Here is a 27,615-nt window from a genome sequence, read left to right on the forward strand (position 1 = left end):
CTTCTTTAGTGGAAAAAAAGAAATAAAGCCAGTGCTGAGAATGATCAAACTCCAGAAATAGTAGAGTGCTGTATAATTTGTCTTGCGTGACACCAGATCTTTCAAGGAACTGCAAGCTCAAGTGCACAGTTAAGCAAGATCAAGATCTACCTTTGTCTTTCAGAGCCTTCCCTTGGCGAGGTCAAGGATATCCACTATGAGCCTGGGCTGGCTGAACCAAAGGGCAATGGAGGCGGCCAAGAAGCCCCAGCCAACTGCTCCCCTCCCCAACCCCCTTCTCCCTGGAGGTCCCTTCAGCTAGAATTTGCCATTTTCTGTCAGGGTTGTGCATTTCTTCCAGTCACCATGACTTCCTGAGATAGCCAAAAGCATTTGCTGTGAGCAGAGCCCCATGGCTGGCTTTGCACATCAAATATTTCAGACAGCCATATATTTCATAGAATACAAGGGGAAGATAACACTGGACACAGAACTTTCCAACAGCTTGAGAAAATGTGGTGCCTGGTGACTGACTAAATATACAATCGGACAACAGCCAGGCCATAGCAAAAGATGGAACTCTGATCCACAAGGTGTGCAACTTTCCCAGAAAACAATACCCTTACCCACAAAAAGCAACCCCGGAAGCCGGCCTGCTCTAAATCAGACCTGCTGGAAGCCAAATTGCTCTCTAGTAACTTTCCAGGAAGCTAAATAATAACTTCTGTAACAATTGACCCAAATGTTCAGGACTGGATTAATAACTGATGGCTTCCCTAATTTTTGTCCCCGATTCCAACTTAGGACCCACCAAAGAAAGCCAAATATGCTCCCCTGACCAAGCACACAGGATGTTCGCTTCTAGTGAGCCGCCTCCAGCTTCCCCGCATCGATAACCTCCAATCAGGGCACACCTGAAGCCTTCGCCTTTTTCCACTATAAAGCTCTCCCACTCGTCTGCCCACCTTTGAGTCTCTGCCAAATTGCAAATGATGGTGTCTGACTCCCTTGCTGTAGCAAGCTCTGCATAATAGCTTTTGCTTATTCTCTTTGGGTAGGTCTTCATTTCTTTTCACACCAGATAGGCATCATCTTTGAAAACATCTTTATTGGGTCTCTTGTCTCCCTCCTGCAGCCACTGATCTAAATCATAGACTTTTTTAGAAAGAGGGAAAATAGTAAAGACAGAAAGCGATTGAGTTGATGCTCCCAGCCACTGTCTGTACCCTGAATTTTGTTTTTCTGCCATATGTCAGGTGGCCTCTCCTGGACCATCGTCACTGTTTCTCCTGCTTCCCTGCAGCTGCAGACACAGGAGTGCTGTGTAGGTCTGGCCTTGAGCACCCACCCACCCCAGTACAGAGCCAGCCCCTGCTGTTCTGAATCAGCGCAGTGACCACTTAGAACACAGTGCCCATGCCTCTGTGATCTGAACTGCTCTTTCCAGTTCCATACAATGTTAAGAACCCACTTAAGAATGTTTTAATCATTCAGTAGTTTTTCGTGGTATATAATAAAAAAGTGATTTAAATACAATCTATTTTATTTTAGATTATATCATTAGGGGTTATTTTACAAAGTTACCTTTAAATACTATTGTAAATAAAATTAATAACAAATAAGCAAAATTCTTACTTTTCCTTGTTTGACAACTGACATGGTCAATTTAATTTCCTTTAAATTAATTATGCAAGAAAAGGATATTTCCTCAAGAAAATTTAAAATGATATATATTTCTTGGTTGGGTGCCAAATATTCATTCAGAAGAAGATGGAAATTTAAATCCTTGTTTCTAATTTAAGGAAAAAACCACTTTCATTATTGGATGTGTGAAATTCACCCATTTTGTGTTTATCTAGAAAATGTAGTTTATTGTCTAAATGTTCTTATTTTCCCCAAAAGCATCAGTTAGGAGAGAAGATTTCAAGCTGCCATTCAAATACAATTGTGTGCAATGAATACATTTTGGGTATAGATAGTTTTTATTCTCTATAAATGAAATGCCAAATTGGATAGAACCATCCTTTTTTTTTTTTTTTAAAGGCTTTTGGAGTATCAGAGACATCCTCTTATGTTATTTTAAAATAAATAATTATTTGAGCTGTTTGCTTCTTGGAAGCAGATAACGAGGGGGCAGGTGAGATTAAAAATATATATATATCCAAACTGAGGTGAGACCAAAGATGGCCAATCTAATAACCAGGCAGACGTCTCTGCCTGTCCTGGGAAGATTCCCTCACCAGGCTCCCTCACTGGCCAGAGGAGCCCACTTGTTGGGCTGTCAACTGGTTGCTATAAATTCTAAGGCAATTAGAATCATGTGGTGACTGTAACGGGAATGACACAGCTGCCCAGGCATTAGAAGGAAACCACACCCAATGGCTCAAGCCAGCGGCGAGAGATAAAAACTTAGAGGCATCTCCCCTGACTAGCAGACTGGGCTCCCTGCTTCCCCATTGCTTCCTTTAAACAGGCCATTCACACATTTGCCTGAAAACTTACAGTGGCCCAGACCCTACTCCCTATACACACTGCCAGTTGCCATGTGCCTTGTTTCTCTCTCTCTGCATGATGCTTCATTCCTATCTGGAGTGGCCCAGGGACAAAGGACTGCCCTCCTGACTCTCTGTGCCCTCCCTGCCCAGGATCCGTAAATTACACTTTTTGAATTTGTTTCCTACTGTGGTGTATATTGCCTTTGCACCTTCCATCTGAAGACCAGGGGATGCCCCAGGCCAGGTTTTACCTGGGATGCCCAAGAGAGCACAAGGTTTGGCTCCCAGCGCCAGAGCAATGGGCAGGGGGGCATAAACTGAACACAGGAAAGGCAAGAGCCACAAAGACATATAAACAAGTTTCCCAGGCGAGGAGCCCCTGGTCACAGGTCAGACAACTAGGCATTGGGCCATCTACCAGGTAAAAGAAGCATCCTATGAAAGGCACGCAGTAAATACCATGTCCATCTCCCCTTCATTTCCCCTTAGGGCGGTTTGCTAGCTGCTCTAGGACTGGAACCTCAGTTTAGCTGGGGGCTCTCAGAACAGACAGCTAGATGAATTAAACAAGGAAGTCTCTCAGCCTCAGGCACATCTTCCAGGACAAGGGGAAGGCCAGGGGAGAGTAAGATCAGTGATCCTACAAGATGTGCTTCCAGGCCAAGGCCAGGTTGCAGTTGCAGCTACTTAGCCATGGTACACGGTGGGCCTGGAGCTTCTGGGTGTGCAAAGATGTCACTCAAGAGTCCATCTGCCAGCAGTGAGCAGGGCAGGCCAGCTCTCCTCTCACTGGTACGGTGGTTCCAGCCCTCACAGGACATTAAAACCACCTGGAAACTGTTTATGAAGGTTCCTATATTCAGGAAAAATCCCTAGAGATTCTGACCGAAGGAATTTGGTGCTGCCTGGGTACCAGTATTTTTAAATTTCCCCAGATGATCCTAACATGCAGTCTGAGTGAAAAACCCAAGTTTGATGGCTACAGGAATTTAGAGCTTCTCTAAAACATACAGGGAATAATACCAGGGCCATACATTGGAAGTCCTTCCGTTGGGAATGCAAAGAAAAAAGAAAAAGATGGCCAACATCTACCATTTTAAAGGGATTCCAGCAAGCATATTATTAAATGCAGGGCTGCCTCTGGCATCTGGAAGCAGCTTGGGTGACCTGGATATAATTCTTTTAAAAGTTTTCTTCACAGCTTTTATAGACCACTTAAGACTGGCCTTCATCTTGTGCCAAAATAGCAGGGCTGTGTTTGTTTAGCTTCAAGATTTTCAGGTCCAATTGATTAAAAAAGGTGAGTGAGAAGCCTGCCAACACACAGTGAGGCTGTCACCCAGGCAGCTGCTGCTGCTGGCTTCCAGCGTCCAGAAGCTGGAACATCAGCCAGCTCCAATCACCTGACAGAGGATGGATCCTATGAGAAGGAGGACCGGGGCTTAAAACCAGACGTACCCACTGAAGTCAGGTCAGGAGACAAAAATCCTAACAAGTGAATAAGGTAGGAAAACAACAGATTCTAGGGATCAGCAACCAATGAATGAGGGTCCATTTTTTGAAAAACAAATACTTCTACTGGCTGTCTTTTGAGTGCCAGGCATTAAACAAAGTGGAAGAAAAAAATTGGAGGGTGACTCAACAGATGGACCAGATCAATAATGAGGGGTAATTTGAGCAGGACAAGGCTGGAGCTGGAAGTGCATGCAGGATGCCAGCATCAGAGCAGCCAGGCATCAGAGAGCCAGCCTTGACTACTCGCCGGGCCTCAGGGGCTGAGCCTTCGTCCCAGGGCAAGGGGGTGGGCAGAGCTTGGCTGGCCCCGTTCCAGATGAGGACTGTGATACCAGTCAGGTCAACGAGCACCGATAGAGGTAGGGCCCAATATAGGACCGTGTCTCACAATGGTGCAGACCCGCAGTCCAACACACAGGAAGGATGCTTGTTGCTAAGTCTTAGACACGGGAACTGGAGGAGGGTTGAGGGCCCCCAGCAGTGGGAAGGCAGGCATGGCATGCAGACGGTGGACGCGGACTCAAGACACCAACTCTCATCGCTACAGGTCCGTGGTTTGGAAAGTCCCAGCACCATTCCAGAGAAGGAAACAGGACCAGGTTTCTGATGGGGATGGGTAGTAGCCACAGAGCACAAGTCAGCCACACCCACTACACACTTGCTGTAGTGCCACACTCTCGGCCCTAGAGGGCACTGACGCTTTCCCTTCGCTCCGCCCCAGGGCCAGGGCCAAAGCCATCAAGTCCTGGGCAGAGGGCGGGAGCGTTCAGTGAGAGCAGCACAGAGGTTAAAGAGCTGCTCTTTTTTGAGATCTTCGCTCTCACTTCCTTTCCAGGCAGCCAGTTCAGCAAGGTGGGTCTGGGGCTGCCTCCTGGGAGAAGAGGCCTTTCACCCTCGAACCCTGCAGGACCTCAGTTTGTCCCAGGGCAAACCTCCTACATTGGGCAGTTAGGTCAGACCTGCTTCAGGCCTTGGAAGACTGTCTTCTCCTTGGCTTCTCTTACTGCACTGGATCCAGCCAGGACACTGATCAGACCTCCAGGGCCCAGGTTAACAATATGTGGCCCAGCTCTGGGAGAGAAGCCAGCAGGTCTCCCAGGCTTTTCAACTCGGAGCTGAAAACCAAACAAAAAAACGAATCCACCCCATTGACAAGTGGCCCAGCCTAGTTGGCCAGTCAGGAGACTGCACAGGCACTGAGGCCAAAGCTGCCTTGGATTAATAGGTATGGATGCCACCGCTGCCCTTTTACTACAGGTACACTGGCCGGGAACCTGTAGCACTGAGTGACACCTGATCAGAGAGTCACCCACTGGCTGGGTCTCCCCCAACTCAGATGCATGGCTAACAATCGCTAGCTAAGCATGTATTCACTCTGTGGAAAGCCACGTCACATTCATATATTTATTATCTCATGTATTAATATAATGATGTACCACATTATTCTAATTCACTACCTCACTTAATTCTTACAACAACCTAATGTGATAGGCAATATTATTATTAGCTCCATTTTACAGATGAAGAAACAAGACCTGAAAACGTTAAACAACTTGCCCAAGATCATTCAGCCAAGTCATGATAAAGCTGCACTTGAACACACACTTCTCAGATTCCAAAGCCCAAGTTTCTCTCTACTAACTGTATGGCCCCTGCACTCAAAAACTGAGAAATCTCTCTGCCCTGGTGAGTTTCTTCCTCTACGTCAGTATGCATAGAGCTCAGGGCTGTACTTTCCTTCTCTAGTGATATGGTTTGGATCTGTGTCCCCATCCAAGTCTCATGTTGAAATGTAATCCTCAGTGCTGGAGGTGGGACCCAGTGGAAGGTGATTGGATCATAGGGGCAGTTTCTCATTAATGATTTAGCACCATCCCTCTTGGTGATGTTGTTGGCGATAGTGAGTTATCACAAGGTCTGGCTACTTAAAAGTGCGTGGCACCTCCCCCACCCCCCTCCTCCTGCTCTGGCCATGTGAAGTGCTGGTTTCCCCTTCACCTTCCGCCATGATTGTAAGTTTCCTGAGGCCTCTCCAGAAGCCAAGCAGATGCTGCCATGCTTCCTGTACAGTTTGCAAAATCATAAGCCAATTAAACCTCCTTTCTTTATAAATTACCCAGCCTCAGGTATTTCTTTACAGCAGTGTGAGAACGGACTGATATGTCTAGGAAAGACAGTAACAACAGAATCCACTTTTGCTATCGGCTTTAAACCAAACTATCCTCTGCTGAGCAGGAAAATTGAAACAGAAATAGAGAATGGAAAAAAAAGAGGTGACTAAAACACACTTAAGGTGTGTACAGTGAAAAGGGAGAGAAACAATGGGCTTTCTAAATTACTTTTCTTAATGTGTATTACACCACACTCAACTGGATATATTAATATCATCATGGTTCTTCCAAAAATCAATAATTACCTATCTGTAGTAGATTTCCTATACTAGCCTACTTTTCTTCCTTTTTTCATTTCTAACATCCTAGTTAATTCCATGACTCCCAAGGTGTTACCACATCCATCCCTCTGTGTACAACATGGCCGGATTACGCTTCCTAAAGTCTGGTTTTAATCATGTCACTACTCCGCTAAAACATTGTAATGGCTCCCTAAAATGCTCTCATCCTTAGCCTGCAATTCAGAGCTCTGTGTATCCTGGTCCTAACCAACTCTGAAGAGCTACCACAATACTAATCCTATACCTGGGCCAATCTAGACTACTCTTCCTCCTGAAGAAATAGCTGAGCTTTTCCTCCATATTCAGCCCAGGCATATCTAGCTCCATTCCACTGTGGCCAATGGGAGAACACAGCTATCAAAAAAGAAGAGACATTGAGCCAGGAGCTCATGCCTATAATCCCGTGACTCCAGACGCTAAGGCTAAGGATGGCTTGAGCCTAGGAATTCAAGGCTGCAGTCAACTATGATCTCACCTCTGCACTCCAGCCTGGGTAACAGAGCAACACCTTGCCTCAAAAAAAAAAAAAAAAAAGGAAGGGGGATCTTGTCCTGTTCTCTACTGCATCCTCAGTACCTAGAACCAGATCTGACACTTCCTAGATGCTCCATGATATTTTTCTTTTCAGTAAATAAATGGAACAGGCCATTTCCTCTGACTGAAAAGCTCTCTGTCCAGGTCTTCAGTTCTCAAAATCCTTCTGTCTCAATAAATACTGTGGCACTTTTTAGAGCATGGCACTGAAACTCTTTGACACACCTCTCATTGAGACTTGTTATAGTGGCCCTTCCCTTGAATCAGCACACCAGGAATGCTGGACCAATAAAACACAATGGAAGTAACACTGCAGTGGTTATAAAAATATGCCCACCAAATTCTTTAATACTCCTCCTTTGGGGTAAAACCTGTTTCCTTCCCCTTGCCTGTGGGCTGAACTGAACTTAGTGACTTGCTTCTAGTCACTAAGCAGAAGTGATGCTGTGTGACTTTGAAGGCTAAGTCCTAACAAGACACTGTGGCTTTTTTTTTTTTTTTTTTTTTTTTGAGACGGAGTCTTGCTCTGTCACCCAGGCTGGAGTGTAGTGGCGCGATATCCGCTCACCGCAAGCTCCGCCTCCCAGGTTCCTGCCATTCTCCTGCCTCAGCCTCCCGAGTAGATGGGACTACAGGCGCCCGCCACGACGCCTAGCTAATTTTTTGTATTTTTAGTAGAGACGGGGTTTCACCATGTTAGCCAGGATGGTCTTGATCTCCTGACCTCGTGATCCACCCACCTCGGCCTCCCAAAGTGCTGGGAATATAGGCGTGAGCCACCGCGCCCGGCATCTGTGGCTTCTGTCTTATTTGCTCTCTCTCCCTCAGATCACTGGCTCTGAGGAAATCAGCTGCTATGTTGCAAGAGGTCCTAGGGCACAGCTCTTGCGGCAAGGAACTGAAGCCGTCTGTTAACAACACATGCATGAGTTTGGAAGCAGATCTTTCAGCCCCAGCCAAGCCTTTAGACGACTGCAGCTCCAAAGTGTGTCTTAACAGCGACCTTATGAGACCCTGAGTCAGAGCCACCCAGCTAAGTCACTCTGGACTCCTGTCTCTCAGAGACTGTGAGAGATAAAGGTTTGTTGTTTCAAGCTATGAAGTTTGAGGAGCCACTTATTACACATTAATAGAGATGCATACCAGTGTCTGAATTCAGACCTTAAGAATAAGAAATTTCCATTTCCTTTCTCTTGGGACACTTGCTCTTGGAACCTAGCAGCCATGTTGTAAGGAAGCCAAGCTGCCTATAGAGAGGCCCACATAGAGAGCACTCAACAGCCAGACCATATGTATGCACCATCTTGGGTGTGGATTCTCCCGCCCCAGTTGAGCCACCCTAGCTGTCCCTGCCAAGCCCTGCCCAAATTGTATTTCCATGGGCAAAATAAATAACTGGTAATATTTTAAGTCACTATGTCTTAAAGTGACTTATTTTTTATTTGGCAGCAGTAGATAATGAAAATAGATTTTGGTATCTGGATATGGGATACTATTGTAACAAAATCCTAAAATCGAGGCATTGGTTTTGGGACTTGGTAGTAGGCAAAAGCCTCATGGGCCTCAGTGAAGGATAGAAAAAAGTAAGAAAAATATATCAGAAACTAGAAAAAAAAAAGATCCTTGTAGTGGCAAAAAAGTCACTCAGTTACCAACTGAGGCAATATAAAAAAGAGTCCCTAATAATTGTAGTTAGATATCCAAGGAGATTTCCAGGCAGAATACAGAAGTGCCCACTGACCTCCTGTCAATGCCTGTGATGAAATGCAAGAGAAGAGAGATGAATTAAAGAATAAACTGTTACATGTAAAGGAGCTAGATCTGGCCAGGTTTGAAAATGAAACTAATCTCTGCAAATGGCAAATAATTCTCAAATTAAGAAAGGACCTCAGGCCATAGATCAAAGTCAGGATGGATGTATTAGTCCTTTCTCACACTACTATAAAGATACCACCTGAGACTGGGTAATTTATAAAGAAAATAGATTTAGTTGACTCACAGTTCCCCATGGCTAGGAAGGCCTCAGGAAACTTACAATCATGGCGGAAGGCAAGTGGAAAGCAAGGCACCTTCTTCACAAGGTGGCAAGAAGAATGAATGCAGGAAGAACTACCAAACACTTGTTAAACCATCAGATCTCATGATAACTCACTCACTATCACGAGAACAGCATGGGGGAAACTGCCCTCATGATCCAAACACCTCCCACCAGGTCCCTCCCTTGAATGTGGGGATTACAATTTGAGATGACATTTGGGTGGGGACACAGAGCCAAACCATATCAATCAGTCTGTAAATCTAAGCAAATCATAGAAACTTGAAGACAGACAAAAGACCCCCTAAGAATCTTAAGGACCTCCCTTAAGATCCTCTCCATTCAGGGCGGATCACGAGGTCAGGAGATCGAGACCATCCTGGCTAACAAAGTGAAACCCTGTCTCTACTAAAAATACAAAAAATTAGCCAGGCGTGGTGGCGGGTGCCTGTAGTCCCAGCTACTTGGGAGGCTGAGGCAGGAGAATGGTATGAACCCAGGAGGCAGAGCTTGCAGTGAGCCGAGATCAAGCCATTGCACTCTAGCCTGGGCGACTGAACGAGACTCCGACTCAAAAAAAAAAAAAAACTCAAGATCCTCTCCTTTCAATAGGGCTTTTAAGAATCTTACCTAATGGAGTGAGGGTTTGCCCATTCTGAAGGTATTGAAATAGGAGGAAACAGAAATAGCATTATATGCAGGAGTTGCAAAAAAATGTTGACCACCTTATCACTAGTATCACCCATGGGGACAGCCCATTGACTGAAAGGCCCGTCCACCAAAGAGCACACAGAGCAATCAGAAAATAGTGAGGCCAAAAGGTCAGTTACCAGGAGGGTTAATTCAGGTCATCCTTCAGCAGATCAGGCCTCACCAATTTTCTCAGCTGACCGAAGAGCTAAAACAGGAAACCCGCCCCATACGCAATATACCATCTTAGGCATTTTCCCTGGAGTCTGAAGAGAGATTGTTCACATTGGAGTGAGGCTATCTCTGCTGCCTGAATTATACATTTCTTCCCTTGGGCTTAATACGGACTCATCCACCTGTATTCCTGGGAAAGATATATTGATTAAGAAAGGCAAAAACTCTAACTCAGAAGCAAGACTGTGTTCAATCTTCTTTTTTTTTCTCTCAGCAAATGGGCCCATAATTTCAAGTAAATGGCATGTGAAGCTGTTAAGAGCCAAGCCCCACATTTGCGCTGCCACGTTCTACTGGTTGTAAATAATACGCGTGACTGCACCAGGGACCAAATTGCTCGTTAGCTGCCAACATTAGTTGTTTAATGATCTGAGGAGCAGAAGCTGCCAATTATTGTATTCCTTCTTAAAATACCATTTAAAACACATACATGTAATTATTATAACTTTTTGTTAAATTTTTATGATTCTTTTGAAGCTGATGAGCTCTGGGTCCATTCAACCTATAAAACTCAGAGAACTTTTTGAAGTTGTCATTACGTAACTGGGTTAAAAATCCATATATAATACACCGAGAGAGGGCCTGGACTTTAGCCCCAGATCTGCCACTGCTTAGCTAATTGAGTGACCTTAACCAAAGGACACATCCCGCAGCCTCAACCTCCCCATCAGTCCATTCGGATCACAGTCTCTCTCCCATCTACCTAATATAGCAATTGTGAAAATAAAATAACAAATCCAGAGGAGTGTTTGAAAGCACTAATGATGGGATAAGATACTGTTTTCAGAGACTCTTGATTTCAAGCGACTAATTAATGGAAAAATCAATTCCTTAATAACTGCCAGAGTAAGAGGGAGCATAATCCTTTGAGGATTCGCCAAGTTTCTATGACTAGATTTTCAAACTAAGGACATCAATTTGTCTCATGCTACCATCCTTCCCTCTATAGGAAGGGTCTCATCACACCCAATAATCCTCATGCAGTATTTACAGATACACAATGCTACATACACATCTGCTAGAATCATATGGCACACAGAGTACATTTAGTCTCAAAACTCTTCAAGAAACAGGAACTAGAAGTCCCAAATACGGTACTCACTTAAACACCTTGTGCTATATTATGTGCATATTAGTGAAACTTCCCAGAAAAGCTTTCAGATGTCTGAGAATGACATAATAACAGTGGAATGTTCATCGAGGACAAAACACGATGCGCTGGTAGCTGTCATTATTTTAGTTGGATAGCTTCAACGTCTCCTACACTGCCAGTTACCTGATATGGCATGCATTTTGGCTTCAAGCAAGGCTGGTAGTTGGGTTTCAATATCGTTAACTTTCTTCCTCAGGGTGCTGCAGAATTTCTCACTCATACACACCTAGGGGGAGAGAAATGACCAGGAATCATCATTTATTCAGCTAAAAATCAGAAGGCAGTGGAACAGCCAGGTCAGAGATTTCTGGGTTTGTAAGTAATTAAAAGGGGTGATAAAAAGTAATTGGAAGACAATGTTCAAAAAGCAAGCAATGGAGAAAGAAAGACAAAGAAGAGAGGGAGAAAGGGAGGAAGGGAAGAAGGGAGGAAGGGAGGAAGAGAGGAAGGGAGGAAGGGAGGTAGGAAGGAAGGAAGAAGGGAAGGAGGGAGGGAGGGAAGGAGAGTGAGAAATAAGGAAGGAAGGAAGGGAAGGAGGATGGGAAAAAAAGAAGGGAGGGAGGGAAGAAGGGAGAGAGGAAGGGAGAAGGAAGAAAGAGGGGAGGGAGTAAGAAATAGGAAAAAAAGGGAGGGAGGGAAGGAAGGAAGAAGGGAGGGAGGGAGGGAAGGAGGGAAGGGGAAGGGGAAGGGAAGGGAAGGGAAGGAAAGAGAAGGGAAGGAGGGAGGGAAATGTAGGAAAAAGAACAAAAAAAAAGTGAGCAATGGCATATTCCAAGCATATGCCCATCATCACCCCACATCCAATTACAAAACTGATAGGAGCTAACAGAGAGCAACCACAAGCTAACATAATTGCATCACTCCTGCCTCCTGCCTTCTCCAGGCCTCTGCCGAATCCTCCTGTCTGCATCACTTTTGTAGTCCCAGGTGGTTTGGCTCACTCATACCCTTCCAGACTGCTCAGTCGCTGCCTGGGAGGAAAGGCCTTACTGATTACCCACCCAAAATAGCAACCTCCCTTGGCCCTCCCTCCGCTTAATGTTCTTCCACAGCTTCCTCTCAGATGATACACCATGTAATTCTATTCCTTTGTTTCCACATTGTCTCTCTGCTGGGATACGAGCTCTATGTGAGCAGGGACTTTGCTCTGTGCCTGGCACATAGTACGCAGTGAATAAAGATATGGCCATTGAGATGAAGGTCAAAGCTGCAAGCTAAATTTAATTACTAGTATTAATAGACACTGTTTAGGGAAACTTTGAAGGCAGATAGATACTTGCTGGCAAGTCAGATTTGAAAAATAGACAAGTAACTCTCAGTGAGGTTTGAGAGTTTTATCATGTATTTTCCCATGACATTCCAAACACATCCTACAGTTTTTTTCTTTGGTTTTTCAAAAATAGCAAAAATCTTAAATCTTAATTTATTTTTCCAAATGTCTTTAGGTTATCTTTTATTTTGTTGGAGGCTAAAACATCACATTTTTTTTTCCTTTTTTGAACCCTTTCAACAGTCTCAAGACTTTTCATATGCCAATGTTATCTACACTCAGATTAATGAGCTACCTAGAAAAATTTAATTTCCCAGAAGAATCTAGGGTTTGTTGGACACCCTCAACTTTAAATGTTTTCTTATATCAGTTTGAATTGAGATTATTTTTAGAGTCAAAGCAGACCTCATCCATCCTGCCTAAAATACTCCACTATTTCTCTCATGGACTTCCATATGTTCTATTCAGTGGCTGTAATTTTCCAACATCTTTTTTATAAAAATCATTCTCTGGATGAAGACGACAGTTTGGTAGCCTCTAAACCAAAGCATGCACTGGTGATGTTGGGCATCCGCATGTGCAAAGTAATTAATTCCGAGACTCTTTCAACAGTCTTGAGACTTTTCAGAGTTAAAAGGAAGACATCCCTTCCCCCAGCACCAAGTCTTAGTTTGGCTCAAACCAGATGACTGGCACATCCCATCCTATCCATTTAATAATGTCATCTGAGGTCTGAGGGCATTTCCATTAACTCTGTAATACCAGCCATAATTCTTATGTCTCATCCAGTCTATGTCCAATATTTCTGATTTTAGTGAACAGTATCTGTTAATCATAACTGAGTCAGTTTCTCCTTTGTTGAGGAAATCTATCTTTCAAGCTGTCAATATTAATACTAAACAACCTCTCTGAATCTTCTTATTAAATTGCAATGTTCATTCTTTCAGGCTCTGCTGGATGTAATCTAATATCTACCAATCTCCAGATATCCCATTTATTTCCAACTGTTTCTTCCATCTCATTTATCCCTTAATTACTTTTGGTTTGGGTAACCCATAAGAGTTTAAGAAATGTAATGAGTGCAAGGAAGGTTTCATTTCTTTCTGAGACAGGAATCTAAAGAATATCAGGTAGGGTTGTGTGTGTGTGTGTGTGTGTGTGGTGTGTCTAACACACTAGAGAAAGAAAGCTATGTCAAGCTGAGACCTTGGTCTCAGCTCATGGTCACTGGTCAATCTAGTTTAAAGTACAGAGAAAGGTGTTTTCTGTGACTGGACAGTTTTGTTTTAATTCTCTGTGGACTAATATAGGCCCCTGCCCACAACACACACACACATTCATGTCTGTGCACACACACCTATCCACCTCTGCACACACACATACACATCCCCAGAAAACCTGTGTATCCTTTTTATTTACAAATAAAATTGGACACCAAGGAACTCATTATCAAATGGGGCTTTTATGTTTACATTTTAAAGTCAAAGATGTGAGTTCCTTAATTTTATGGAAAAGCGAAGTAATTATAAAGTTTTATAAATGTATTAGAGAAGGTATGTGCAATGGTTGAAGATGTTTTTTTCCCCCCAGAATTCATAGGTTGAAAGTCTAACTCCCAAGGTGATGGCATTAGGAGGTGGGGCCTTTGGGAGGTGATCAGGTCATGAAGGTGGGGCCCCCATGAAGGGGATTAGTACCCTTATAAAGAAGCCCCAGAGACCCCGCCTTGCCCTCTTTCTTCCATGCAGGAATACAACAAGAAGTCAATCGTCTGCAGCCTGGAAGAGGGCCTCTCACCAGAACTTAGCCATGCTGGAACCCTAATCCCAGACTTCCAGGCTTCAAAGTGATGGGAATTAAATTTCTGTTGTTTATAAGCCACCCCGTCTACAGTACTTTGTTATAGCAACTCAAATGGAGTAGGACTGTATGCAAACAAAACAAACCATTTTTGATATTTGGGAAAATCTAAGATCTTTAATAGTAGTTGGAAATTTTCAGCAAATCCTAATATTGGGTACATATCAGCATATGTGTGTATCCACAATATACAGTGTCATACACACACCCATATAAGCACCATCTGCATTATATAATAGGCACACCTGTATCCTCAACGTTGGTGTACAGATGCATTCATATTACCCATACAGTATGTTCTGAAGATAGTCAGTAAACTCAGACCCAAGACAGTCCTCCCATCTTTTAATTCTACATAGAAATCAGGACGCACCTGATAAACAGTAGAAAATGTAAGAGAGGCCAGGTGCGGTGGCTCTTGCCTGCAATCCCAATTTTGACACACTGAGGCAGGAGGATCGCTTGAGCTCAGAAGTTCAAGACCAGCCTGGGCAACCTAGCAAGACCTGGTCTCTACTAAAAATTCAAACAAATTTAGCTGGGCAAGGTAGCATATGTCTGTAGTCCCAGCTACTTGGGAGGCTGAGGCAGGAGGATTACCTGAGCCCGGGAGATCAAGGCTGAGTGAGCTATGATCATGCCATTACACTCCAGCCTGGGTGAAAGAACCTTTGGGTGAGCAGAGCAGAAGTCAAGCATTTCTGGGTCCCTGGCTCCGATGCTGTCTTACGGGCACCACTTGTTCCTAACAGGAAGCTCTCTTTGTACACAAGTTATAATTACCCATCAAACCTGCGGCTCTGTGACCTTTAGCAAAATCAGTGGGTGTTGTTTTCAGAAATAAATTAGATACAGAAATGGAGAAAATGCACAGAGTAACTCCAGACATTTTTGCCAACATCACATCCCTGATTCTGGCTTAGCTGCGGTGATCCCTTGGCGTGTTTCCTGATCTAGGGTCCAAGACTTTCTTTCTCTGGGCACAGAGACCGGAAGAGAGTCCTTCCAGGCCAACAGGCTCTCAGCTGCGTTGCTCTCTGCTCAGCAAGCTGTCCTTTTTTACATTTCGACCATGGTACAACCACCCCTCGTTCCCAGACCAACTGCAAATAATGAATGATTCATACCCAGTTCTCTGCCACAACATTTAGTCATAATTCACAGAGTAATTGATCCTGTTTCTCAGTCTGTCAATAACTTGGCCAGGTATAAATACATATGAGAAGGGCTTTTGTTTTGTAAACTGTGGTTATCCTAACTAATGAGGACATTGACTATTTAATTGACTGTGCTCTCAGGGAATAATGAAGACGTATTCTGTCTGTACACAAACCAAGGTCTTGCTATGGCAGTATAAACGATGGATAAAGTAGGCAAAATGATTGTCAAGCCAACTGAAAAGCTTTAAAGAACAAAAAAACAGTCACCAACTGTTCCATTTGTGAGGAAACCAGACATTGCCCTCCTGGGAAGAAAAGTAATTAATTTCTCAAATTACTACCATCCTGAAAGCATTTTTTTTTTCTTTGAGATGGAGTCTCGCTCTGTCTCCCAGGCTGGAATGCAATGGCGCAATCTCAGCTCACTGCAACCTCAACCACCCGGGTTAAAGCAATTCTCCTACCTCAGCCTCCTGAGTAGCTGGGATTACAGGCACCCTCCACCACACCCAGCTAATTTTTGTATTTTCAGGAGAGACGGGGTTTCACAATGTTGGTCAGGCTGGTCTCAAACTTCTGACCTCAGGTGATCCGCCCACCTCGGCCTCCCAAAGTGCTGGGATTACAGGCGTGAGCCACCGCACCGAGCCCCGAATGCATCTTTAAGCAAAGGCTTTCAATATGCATAGTGGCAGTCCTTTTTCAGTCCCTAAATTGACAGCTCCTTTTGTAGCAAAGGCCAAACCAGTCCATTTCTGGGGTGTCCACAAGTCAAGACCTCCACTATGACAGAAGCACTCTCTCCTGGCTCTTTTAACTCATCATTGGGCCTGCAAAATGGCTTGACAAAGTCTACATTTTTTTTTTGCAGAAGCCAGGTATCCTAAGATCTAGATGTAAAATCAAGTCAAAGGAAAACTTCATAGGCTTCTTTGGAAAATGGGAATATAAAGGTACTTACCTTAGTAGTGATTTCTTTAAGTGACAAGTTGAGGGATTTTATTCTTTCCTGGAGGCTGGAAGAATTAAAAAGAGGAGATTGGTCTTCTTGGTAACCACAATTCAATACCACTACAGTTAGGAACACTGCAAAAAGTGAACCTTCCACTGGTCTGATGGACAAAGAAGTGCAGGAGAAAAGATGATGCCAAATTGGCTCCATTTGACTACGGAATAAATATGGTGCTAGGAAACAGACCTTTCCTCCCTTATTATGCCTTACTAAAGCTGGTATTACAATTTTATCATGCCCAGAGTGTACATCTACTGATAACGGGAAGAACAGCCAAGGTGTGCTCCTGGCAGCAAAGGATTAAAATCTGCATTCCTATAACAACCTTCCCAGAAGGAAGGTCTACACTGAGTAGTGTCTCACCAGCAGGGAATCAAATAGTATCTATTTGGGCAGACAATGCAATTCAGCAAATATGTACCCAGAGCCCTCTGCATTCGGCATTGACATAGAGCATAAAGGAGAGACACATATTTAAAGTATGTCTGAGATAGCACCACCTTAGCCTTCTCCTGCTTCTCTTTTCTCCGTAGCACTTTTCATCTTGACATATTTGTTTATTCATGTAATTTCTCTCTCTCCCACTGGAACTTAAGTTCCATGAAGGCAGCGACTGTCTGTTGTGTCCACTCCTGCACCCCCAGTGCTTAAAGAATTCCTGGAGCTTGTTAGTAAGCCCTCAGTCAATACCTGTAGAATGAATGAATCAATGCAATTAAGAGTCAGATCTTATTCTGAAGGTTGTTACCTAGTGGAGAAGAAACACAGGCATGCAATTCGCTATAATATAAAGCAAGAGGAAAAAATTACTATAAGGGGAATAGAAAATCAATACTAGGAGAAAACTGCTACATAAAAGCTGTCACCAGGCAGAATATTGTCTGCCTTGAGCAATGGAGAAAATAACTTGTGCAGCAATTTAGAACTAGGAGATTGGTGGGAAAGCTTACCAGAAGAGGTGAAAAGTGAACTGGGCCTCAAAGGGGAAAAAAAAAGAGAATGAAATTCTAGAAAGAAGATAAATCTAACTGGACCAAATGGTTCTCACAGGTGAGTTGTGAAAGATAAACAGGGAAATGACTGTTTCTGGTAGGAAAAGAGAGAGAAGGATGGGGTGGGGCCTATCTGTATCTATAATGTTTGCTTATTTATTTAGTTAGGGGCCGGGCGTGGTGGCTCACGCCCGTAATTCCAGCACTTTGGGAGGCCGAGGCGGGTGGATCACCTGAAGTCAGGAGTTCGCGAGCAGCGTGGCCAACATGGTGAAACCCTGACTCCATCTCCAAAAAATAAAATAAAATAAATTTATTTAGTCAGGGAAAGAAAATCTAAGTAAATATGGGGTAAATTCTACTATTTGTTTAATCCTAGTAGTGGATAAATGAGTGTTGTATTTTTAAATATGTTTGAAATATTTACAATTAAAATATTTTTAAAGAAATATCAAGGGCAAGCTCTAGTCAGTATTAAATGCCAGACTAAGGAGTTTTGAGTTTTATCCCTCAAGCAATGAGAAATCATTCCGTTTTTTAGCAAGAGAGCAATATGAAAGAAGTGTTTTTGTTTTTTAGAAAAATAATTGGGCGGCACTATGAGAGATGATTTGGAGGAAGAAAGTCTGAATATGACAAAACCAGACAGGCCTCTTCAGCAGTGTAAGCCCGTCATGGGGTCCATGGGCCTCGCAGAGTGATAGAGGTCAGAAAGGGGAGGGAAGAACAGGACTGGATTACGTGGATGCTCAGAGCAGTGAGAACATCCATTCTAGAGTTTTCCACTCTTTCATGCATTCATGAACTCACTCATTCTTCAAATATCTATCTACTGGGCACCCAGCAAGCTAGGAACTTAGAGCATGAAGACATGGTTCCTGCCCTCAACCACTTACTGCTGCTAGAAATGCCAGAAAATGTAATAGATGCTAGAAGAGGAGTGATTACTTGATTAAATGATGACCTGCAAAAGGAAAGGTCAAGGTTTCTGGGGTATGTGTTGGGAGGGGAAGGGAAAGGGTGCAGGGTGTCAGGAAATCTCATACCAGAGGTTGCCAAGTATTGGAGCTAAGCTGCCAATTTGCTGATTTTTGTTTGTTTGTTCTTCAACTGTAAGAACTATATTTTGATGTTATCACATCCACCAATTTGTCATTTCTGAGTATAAGCAAACTCGTTTCAATTGTAAATACCTGGGAACTGGTGCAGGTCCGTACTAATCAGTCATTACCACTTTAGACCTACTTTCAACAGAGGAGGGTTTTCCAGTCCAGCTGAGATCAGCCCAAATGGAAGAAGTGAGGGTTGACAGAGGTGGGGCATGTGACACCAGACTCTTCAGAATTCAGGAGCTGCCATCTGACAAAAATTCGTGTACTCAGTGGGAACAGTGGAAAACAACGTTTGGAATCCTGCCTGGAGAATGCTAGACTCTGGCTGGCCAGGGATTGGATCTTTTGAGAGAACATACATCAGAGTGTCACACAGACATGGAGATTGGGGCAGATGAAACCACTTAGGGTGGTGAGAAGGACAGAGGGCATCCAACATGGACCCGTCCTGGTTCTTCCTCTGATTCTAACAACAGCACCAGCTTTGGGTGGCTAATGCCTGCTGCCCAAACTGAAAACCTTCCTTGGGCAGAAATGCACTTTCCCTTGCTGGGCTCGTGAGAGTCCATTCAACAAATACATTTTTAATAAATGGTTCAACACATCATTGAACCTATATGAGCATTTAATAGTATATTATAAGTAGGTGTTCCCAACCACACACAAAGACTAGCCCATGCATTAACAATTCAGATAGGTAGTAGATCCTCTTACTGATACTGAAATTTTAGCTGACCAAAACAGCAGTGCGTTTAGCTAATGCCCAACATATCACAAAAAGGGAGGTCAAGCACCATCTTTCCAGGGGTTGACACAGTTCACTGGTCTGGGCTGAGATCTGGCCCTATCCCAGAAAGAAAATTAGTCTCCTCTCAGATATCCATGTTAGAGGAAGGAGGCAGTGATGCAGATAATTAAATGCATTGTTTTATATTTAATTTGATTTATAATTAATTTATGCTATACTCCTTTTTGCAACAGATTTGCCTTCCCAATTACGTTTTGCTCAGGCTACTATTAACATTAGTTTTATCCCTGGGGTATATACAGAATAAAAGCAATTGTTGGGGGAGCAGACGATATGAGGAATCTATATACTATGCTAGTGGGTTTCAGGCTATTTATAGTAGAAGAATGCTCTCAAACCAAAGTTTACACAGCACTATAAAACATAATAAAGATAACAGGGAATCTGCTTTTATTGAAGTGGGGTGTCTGGCCTAGGGTACAAAGATGTCACATTAGTCCCCCAAACATACACACATGTTGCTGCTGCCATCACACTGTGGTCCCCAAACCGTAATTCCAGGAGCAGGACTACAAACCGAAAACCAGAAAATAAGACCAGTTCAATGTTGATAAGCAGGAGTTCCGTGTACTTTAATGAGTGAAACCAATCCCCACTTTTTAAAAAACTTGCGTATTATTCATAACAAACAAGAATTACCCTCTCAGATGAAATTATGCCTTACTCTAGAAACACACAATTTGTCCAAACAAATTAGCGAATACGTTTTCAGAAACACACCAGACCTAATTTACCCAAATGAGTATCTTCATTCAAAGTGGCTGCCCTGGAAATAATAGAGTCCAACATTTATTGAACGCTTACTATGTACCAGACACTCTCCCAAATTCTCTATGTAGATGAGCATTTTAAATTCTTATTATAACTCTATGAAGTAGAAACTCTAATTATCTACATTGTAAGACAAGAAAATTTCATCAAAGAGACTAAGAGAGGTTTAAGTAACTTTCCCAGGGGTAACCAGCTGGTAATTATGGGAGATTAAACAGTAATCCAGGCAGTCTAACTATCTGCTCTCCTAACTATTGAACAATACTAACTACCGCTCCCAGAAGCTGTGTACCTATTTAAAATGAACTGTCATCATCCAGACAAATTTTTGGAATTCTATTTTAGAATTTTGTTCAATGTACAATATAATCAATATCATGATTTGTAAATACACATTATTCTTTACTCACAAACTGGTGTTCCAATCATATGACCAAATTTCACCCTCAACAAATGAAACCTTACAAAAATTGAGACTACTGACATGAATGTGCTGCACAGAACGCACATCAGTAGCAGATGGGCCTGGGGGTGGCTGTGGCAAAAGAAAATTAAATGCAAAGGTGCCTGTCACCGGTTGAGTTGTGTCCCCCAAAATTCACAGGTTGGAGTCCGAATCCCCAGTACCTAAGAATGTGACGATGTTTGGAGATAGGGTTTTTCAATAGGTAATAAATTTAAAATAAAGTCATTAGGGTGAACCCCAATCCAATATGACTGGTATCATTATAAGAAGAGATGTGGAAGGCCAGGCGCGGTGGCTCATGCCTGTAATCCCAGCACTTTGGGAGGCCGAGGTGGGCAGATCACAAGGTCAGGAGATGGAGACCATCCTGGCTAACACGGTGAAACCCCGTCTCTACTAAAAATACAAAAAATTAGCCAAGCGTGGTGGCAGGCGCCTGTAGTCCCAGCTACTTGGGAGGCTGAGGCAGAAGAATGGCGTGAACCCGGGAGGCGGAGCTTTCAGTGAGCCGATATCATGCCACTGCACTCCAGCCTGGGCGACAGAGCGAGACCGTGTCTCAAAAAAAAAAAAAAAGAAAAGAAAAAAAAAGAAGAGATGCGGAGACAGACACATGTGAAGGGAAGATCATCTGAAGACAAAAGAGAAGACAGCTGTCTGTAAGCCAAGGAGAGGAGCCTCAGAAGAAACCAACCCTGCTGACACCTTGATCTTAGACATTCAGCCTTCAGAATTGTGAGAAAATAAATTTCTGTTGTCTAAGCCACCCTGTCCATGGTACTTTATTATGACAGCCCTAGCAGACTCATGCATGTGGAATTTTCCATTTCTTGTGGTATGATGAGTTATATGTATTATTAGGGCACCGCACACTGGTGCTTCACGATCCAGGTAAAAAGAGTTGCTACTCCATGTAGCAGCAGCAGCAGGTCCAACAGAAAACATGGCACTCTTTTGTTTTCTTCAGACTGACGGTTTCTTTTCAATCTGCCCAACTGGGAGACTGTGGGCTGCTACAATAAATGTGTGTAGAACATTACCATTCTTGTCTGTAGTTTAGGAGCTAAGTATTATGAATGGTGGCTCTAAGAAAATGTTATGTGAATGTCTTTGATTTTTTAAAATGATTATTATGGATTTTTAAAAATCATTTTTAAAAATGATTACAGATTATGATTTTAAAATTATTATTTAAAAATGATTCATTAGAAATGAAAAAGGGCTCCCTTCAATACTCTTGCAATATCACAAACAGAATGCAATCACTGATGTCAAAAATATGAGTAATAAAAATTCAATCTGGGGAGGGACAGATTGCTTTTCAGCCGTAATTAGAAGGGCAAATGGAATTTAAGTCAATAACAGTCACTAATCTAGATAATACAAGCCAAGACTTGGTCAAGGGCCAGAATGAGACATTTATACAGGAGGAGACAGCCAGGCAATTTTGGTTCAATGACTTGGGAGTGAGAAACTATTCTAAAGATAACTGATCCGACCAAAGAACTGTCTCTACTTCTACCACTCTGCTCCAAGCCACGGGCACCTCTCCTCTGAAATGCTGCAATCGTCTCTGAACAGTTCTTCTGCGTTCACCCTCACTCCTCTACAGTCTGTTCTTGAGATGTAGCCAGGGTGAGCCTTCACAAGCATGTCAAATAAAATGCCACTACTCACTCCATCACACCTGGGTCGAGCCAAGTCTGCAAGAGCCTATATGGCCCATCTCTCATCTCGTCTCTTACCTCCTCTCCTACAGCTCCCTTCTTTGCTTACTCCACCCTGGCCACAGAGGCCTCCTGACAGCTCCTCAAATCTGCTGTGGCTGGTGCAGGGTCCACTGCCTTGACCTTCTGCCCCAGCACACATAATGGGCCAACCCCCTCCCACCTGCAAGTCTTTGCTCACCTCTGACCCTCTCAGTGAGGCTGGCCTGACTACTCCATTGACAGCTGTAAATTTCACATCCGCTCGTCTTCCACCCCAATCATGTTCATTTTCTACTAACCTACATGTAACTTACTAATTTATTATGTTTGTTATTTATTTCTGCCTTTTACTACTAGAAAAAGAATTTCATGTGGGCAAGGATTTTTGGAGAAGTACTTGAAGTGCTTGGTACACAGTGTGTACCTAATCAATATTTGATTAATGAACGATACTCACATTCTTGTCTTCTAAGAAATAAGTGGGGTGGGGTGGAAGCATCCTCACCTCTGCTAGAGGCACACTCAAACCACAGGATGGGGAGCGGCTCCATCTTTATCCCCATTTCCCACCACTGCCCCCTCAGGATCAGGGATTAAAGGCTGCAGCTGCTCTTGACTGTATGGCTGGGGTGGAGCTTTGCATGACAGAGAAAGAGGTTAAAAACTTGGAGTCAACTCATGAGATGTCCTCTCTTCTTTTTAAATTGCATCTCTCAGAAGTCTTACTCTCTGGTTTATCTCTGTTAGAGGGTTTCCTTTCATGGGCTATATTACGTGTTGAATTGTGTTCTCCACAAAATTCATATGTTGACGTCCTGACCTCCATACCTCAGAATGTGACTGCAGTTGGAAATAGGGTCGTTGCAAATGTACTTTAAGTTAAGATCAACCGTACTCCGACATGACTGGTGTCTTTATAAAAGGGGAAATGTGGATTCGGGGACATGCATAGAGGGAAGATGATATAAAAAGACACAGGGAGAAAATGATCATCTACAAGCCAAGGAGAGATACAGATCCTTCCCTAACAGTCCCCAGAAGGAAGCAACCCTGCTGACACCTTGATTCTTGGACTTTTTTTGTTTTTTCTGAGATGGAGTCTCACTCTGTAACCCAGGCTGGAGTGTAGTGGTGTGATCTCAGCTCACTGCAACCTCCACCTTCTGGGTTCAAGCGATTCTCCTGCCTCAGCCTCCCAAGTAGCTCAATTACAGGCCTGCGCCAGCACACCCAGCTAATTTTTTTGGTATTTTTAGTAGAAATGGGGTTTCACCATATTATCCAGACTGGTCTCAAACTCCTGACCTCAAGTGATCCACCCACCTCAGCCTTCCAAAGTGCTGGGATTACAGGCGTGAGCCACTGCGCCCGGCTGATTCTTGGACTTCTGGACATGATGAATTTCTGTATTTAAGCCAGGTGGCTGTGGTGCTGCTTTATTATGGCAGCAAACTAATACAGGCTGGCATGGGAAGGAAGACAATGTGGAGGGTCACTCATTCCTGCCTCTTAGAATGGCAAGAGCTAGAAGTCTGGAAGTGAGGTGTAGGCCTGGGCAAAGGGCACCAGTGGTCTCATCTGGGAGCCTGCCTCTAGCAAGTGCCAGATGAGTTCTCACTGCCAACATGCTGCCAAGATCGGAAGATGGCTCCAAAAATTCAGAGTGATTGTGCTTAGAGCATCTTGCTCATCTTTCTCAAAAACCTATAGCTACTGCTATAATGTCAAAGTGTCCTCCAGAATTCACGTGTCGGAAACTTAATTCCCAAGGCAACCATGTCGAGAGGCGGGACCTTTAAGAAATGATTAGGTTACCAGGAATCTGCCCTCATGAATGAATTGATATCATTACTGGGGGAGTGGGTTCCTGATAAAAGGGTGAGTTTGGTCCCCTCCCCTTCTCTGTCTCTCTCTTTCTCTCTCTGTCTCTGTCTCTCTCCCGCGCTCTCTCTCACACACGTGCTCTCATTGTCACTCTCTCTTTCTTTCTCTCTCTCTCTCTCTTGCCCTTCTGCTTCCTGCCATAGGATGATGCAGTAAGAAGGTCCTTGCCAGATGCAGGCCCCTCAATCTTGAACTTCCAAGCCTCCAGAAGTATAAGAAATAAATCTCCTCTCTTTATAAATTACTCAGTCTGTAGTAACAAAATGGACTAAGACAGCTGCATTGGGCATCTATTTGGTTAGAGAATCCCATGCCCCAATCTAATAGCAACTAACAACTATTTACTTGGTTTCTCCAGATCCTGTCCCTTAGGGAGGCCTATCTCAAGAGCCTTATAACATACTTAAATCCACACCCTCTCTTAGTAATACTTTCAACACTTGCTTTAGATCCAGGCAAAAGAACGCCTTCCTTGCTCTCTGCCACATTAGAGGGCTCTGTCCTGATCCTCCTTATCCTTGAGGGGAAGGGTAAATGGGGCGCCAAAGGTACATGCCACCCAAAGCTGGTTCAGGCAGCCAAAACCAGAAGTGCCTTCCTGAAGAGCCAGGAGGCTGCATCCTGCCAGGGCCTCTTCTCAGAGCACTGCTCCCAAGGGTGGACGCAGTGCAGTGGGCATACCTCTAGGCCCAAGCAGTAGTCGAGCACAGGCTACCTTGAAGGGTGTAGATATTACCTGGGCATACAGGCTAGGTCCCCATATAAAACCTACCATGGTGTGGGACAGGTGCAAGGGTAGGAAGACAAGGTGGGAAGTTCCATTTGACCCCTTACTCTGGGACACAATGTCAGGCAGGCCTGCATAGACCCCTTTAATATTATATCCTAAAGAAACCACCTCTCATTCCATACAATCTTTGGTAGTTTATTACCAGTTCCTCGTACCACCAGTAACCCAGCCATAACCACCTTAGCACCTGGCACTGGAGGCAAAGCCTTGGCTCTCGGCATTAGAGGCACACCCAAGGTGACAACAACACACCTGCCCCAAAGATGAGCCTTTGAAGAACAAACTCTGTTCCTGTTCTTATCTGGACCTCTGCAGAAAAAGAATATTAACGACACTTAGAGAATTACACCACTACCCCACTAACTTTCTGCAAGACTTTGAACAAGTCACTTTCCTCTGGGGCTCCATTTTCTCAGTTGCAAAATGAGGAAGTTGGACTAAATTATTTCTAAAATCCTTCCAGGTCTACTATCCCATATTCTTTAACTGCTCTATCATTCAAAAATCTTTTACTAGCCTTTTTTATTTTTAGATATTTAGAGAATCTAAAAAACACAAAGGTTTTATAAAGTGCCAGATAACATTGATAATAGAGACAGAAATATACAGGAGACACATGTTGTTTTTTACTCTATAATAGAGTAATGGAGACAGAAATATACAGAATATATTAGATGAGACAGAAATATAATAGATAATAGAGATATATTAGAGATTAGAAATATAAAATAGAGACAAATATACAGGAGATACATGTCGTTTTTTACACTAAGTGAGGGATGTGTTTTTCAGCTAGGAAGCTAACTGTGCAAAGGGCCTGCTCCCTGCAGACAGTTGTCCGCTCATCTTCCTGCCTGTGTATATGAGGCTTTATGCTGAAGTTCCACTTTAGCAAAAAGCTACAGGAGATGAGAAATTCAATTTTATCTCTGCACAGCCTTCTCTCTACCCTCTCCCTACATTCCCTATCCCATCCCCTGTTTCTTGTTTTGTAAAACTCAGTTTAAGAATGAGAGATTATTACTAAAGCAAACTACAAATGATGGAAAGAGCAAAATGACAGCTATCTTAGCACAGGCGCCACTTGGGCCTTTAATGAAAACACACTCACACAGCCAGGTATGGTGGATCACGTCTGTAACCCACGCACTTTGGGAGGCCAAGATGGGCAGATCACTCGAGCGCGGGAGTTCAAGACCAGCCCGGACAATATGGTGAAAACCCGTCTCTACCAAAATAATAATAATAATAATACAAAAATTAGCCAAGTATGGTGGCATGTGTCTGTGGTCCCAGCTACTCGAGAGGCTGAGGTGGGAGTATTTCTTGAGTGCAGGAGGCTGAGGCTACATACAGTGAGCTATGATCGCACCACTGCACTCCAGCCTGGGTGACAAAGCAAGACTTTGTCTCTAAATAAATAAATAAAATAACACACACACACACAGACACACACACATACACAGACAAATCTGTTGACATTGACAACCTTGCCAATGACTGCTCAGTCCCCTCACCTTCTGTCAGAGGGCAAGTGGATAACAAAATGACTGTGGAAACAGCTTTAGGAAATTCATGTTTATCTACTTGGCCTTTTTCTTTCCTTAGACCGTTCTATCCTCATAGCTGATTATGTCACATGGCACCCATCGGACATTCATGGAGCACAGAGGCACAAATGCCATGAATTCCTCTAGACTTCAGATGATCTTGTAAAGGCACAACAGGGTACATAAATTCATCAGAAGCAAGCCATTCTACATGGCTATAAAAATGACTCAAGCTGGTTATCTGAGACCTTTACTTCTGGGAAAGCCAGTGTGGTGCAGTGGAGAGAGATCTGAGCTGAGAGGTAGGAGCACCAGGGCCTCTGCTTGCCATCCTTGCCACCTTTGGCAAAGCACATTATCTCTTTCCAGTTCGGTGGTGGCTGAAGCCAGAGAGTTTGCTGGACTCAAGCCAGACACTCACCTTCGTGCTCACCAACTAGCTCATCTTTTGAGGATCATGGGAGGAATGAAGTATAGAAAGACCATTTCATAAATCATGCAGACATATACCATACCTGTATTATAGTAAGAAAATATTTTAGAGTAATCTGACCAAAATCAGGCACATAAATTTTTAACAAGGGTGGAATAAATATATTTAGAGTTTTTCTCTCTGGCCAAGGCTAAGGACATTAAGTAAAAGAACCAAAGAAAACTAGGCCAGGGAAATACTTGAACGTTTAGTTCTTTGATTCTTTCTCTGAATATACATCACGTCATGACTCACATTCTCCCTATTTCTCTGAATTTCAAGGATACTGTGTCTTCCACTAGGATGCTACACTCCAATATTCTCAGTCCTTTTAGTAAAGTACAACTTCTCCAAATAACTCAGCAAACTGAAAATGAGGTGTCACTTTTTTTTTTTTTTTTTTTTGAGACGGAGTCTCGCTCTGTCACCCAGGCTGGAGTGCAATGGTGCGATCTCGGTTTACTGCAACCTCTGCCTCCTGGGTTCAAGCGATTGTCCTGCCTCAGCCTCCTGAGTAGCTGGGATTACAGGTGCACACCACCATGCCCGGATAATTTTTGCATTTTTAGTAGAGACAGGGTTTCACCATGTTGGTCAGGCTGGTCTCAAACTCCTGACCTCGTGATCTGCCCGCCTTGGCCTCCCAAAGTGCTGGGATTACAGGCGTGAGCC

At 43.5% G+C, this 27,615-nt stretch overlaps 1 protein-coding gene across 5 annotated transcripts in view; it reads right to left on the minus strand.

The window, feature by feature from the left end:
* DISC1 (DISC1 scaffold protein) overlaps positions 1–27,615 on the minus strand; it is a 414,191-nt gene that overhangs the window by 229,046 nt on the left and 157,530 nt on the right. For all 5 annotated transcript variants that reach the window (XM_055102062.2, XM_055102196.2, XM_063596538.1 and 2 more), the window contains 2 exons: positions 16,339–16,393; positions 11,211–11,313 (listed from right to left, as the gene is read on the minus strand). In XM_055102062.2, the coding sequence (XP_054958037.2) occupies positions 11,211–11,313; positions 16,339–16,393 (158 nt within the window). The remainder of the gene's footprint in view (positions 1–11,210; positions 11,314–16,338; positions 16,394–27,615) is intronic.

The sequence above is a fragment of the Pan paniscus genome, chromosome 1 (assembly GCF_029289425.2).
Source record: "Pan paniscus chromosome 1, NHGRI_mPanPan1-v2.0_pri, whole genome shotgun sequence".
Taxonomy (NCBI): Eukaryota; Metazoa; Chordata; class Mammalia; order Primates; family Hominidae; genus Pan; species Pan paniscus.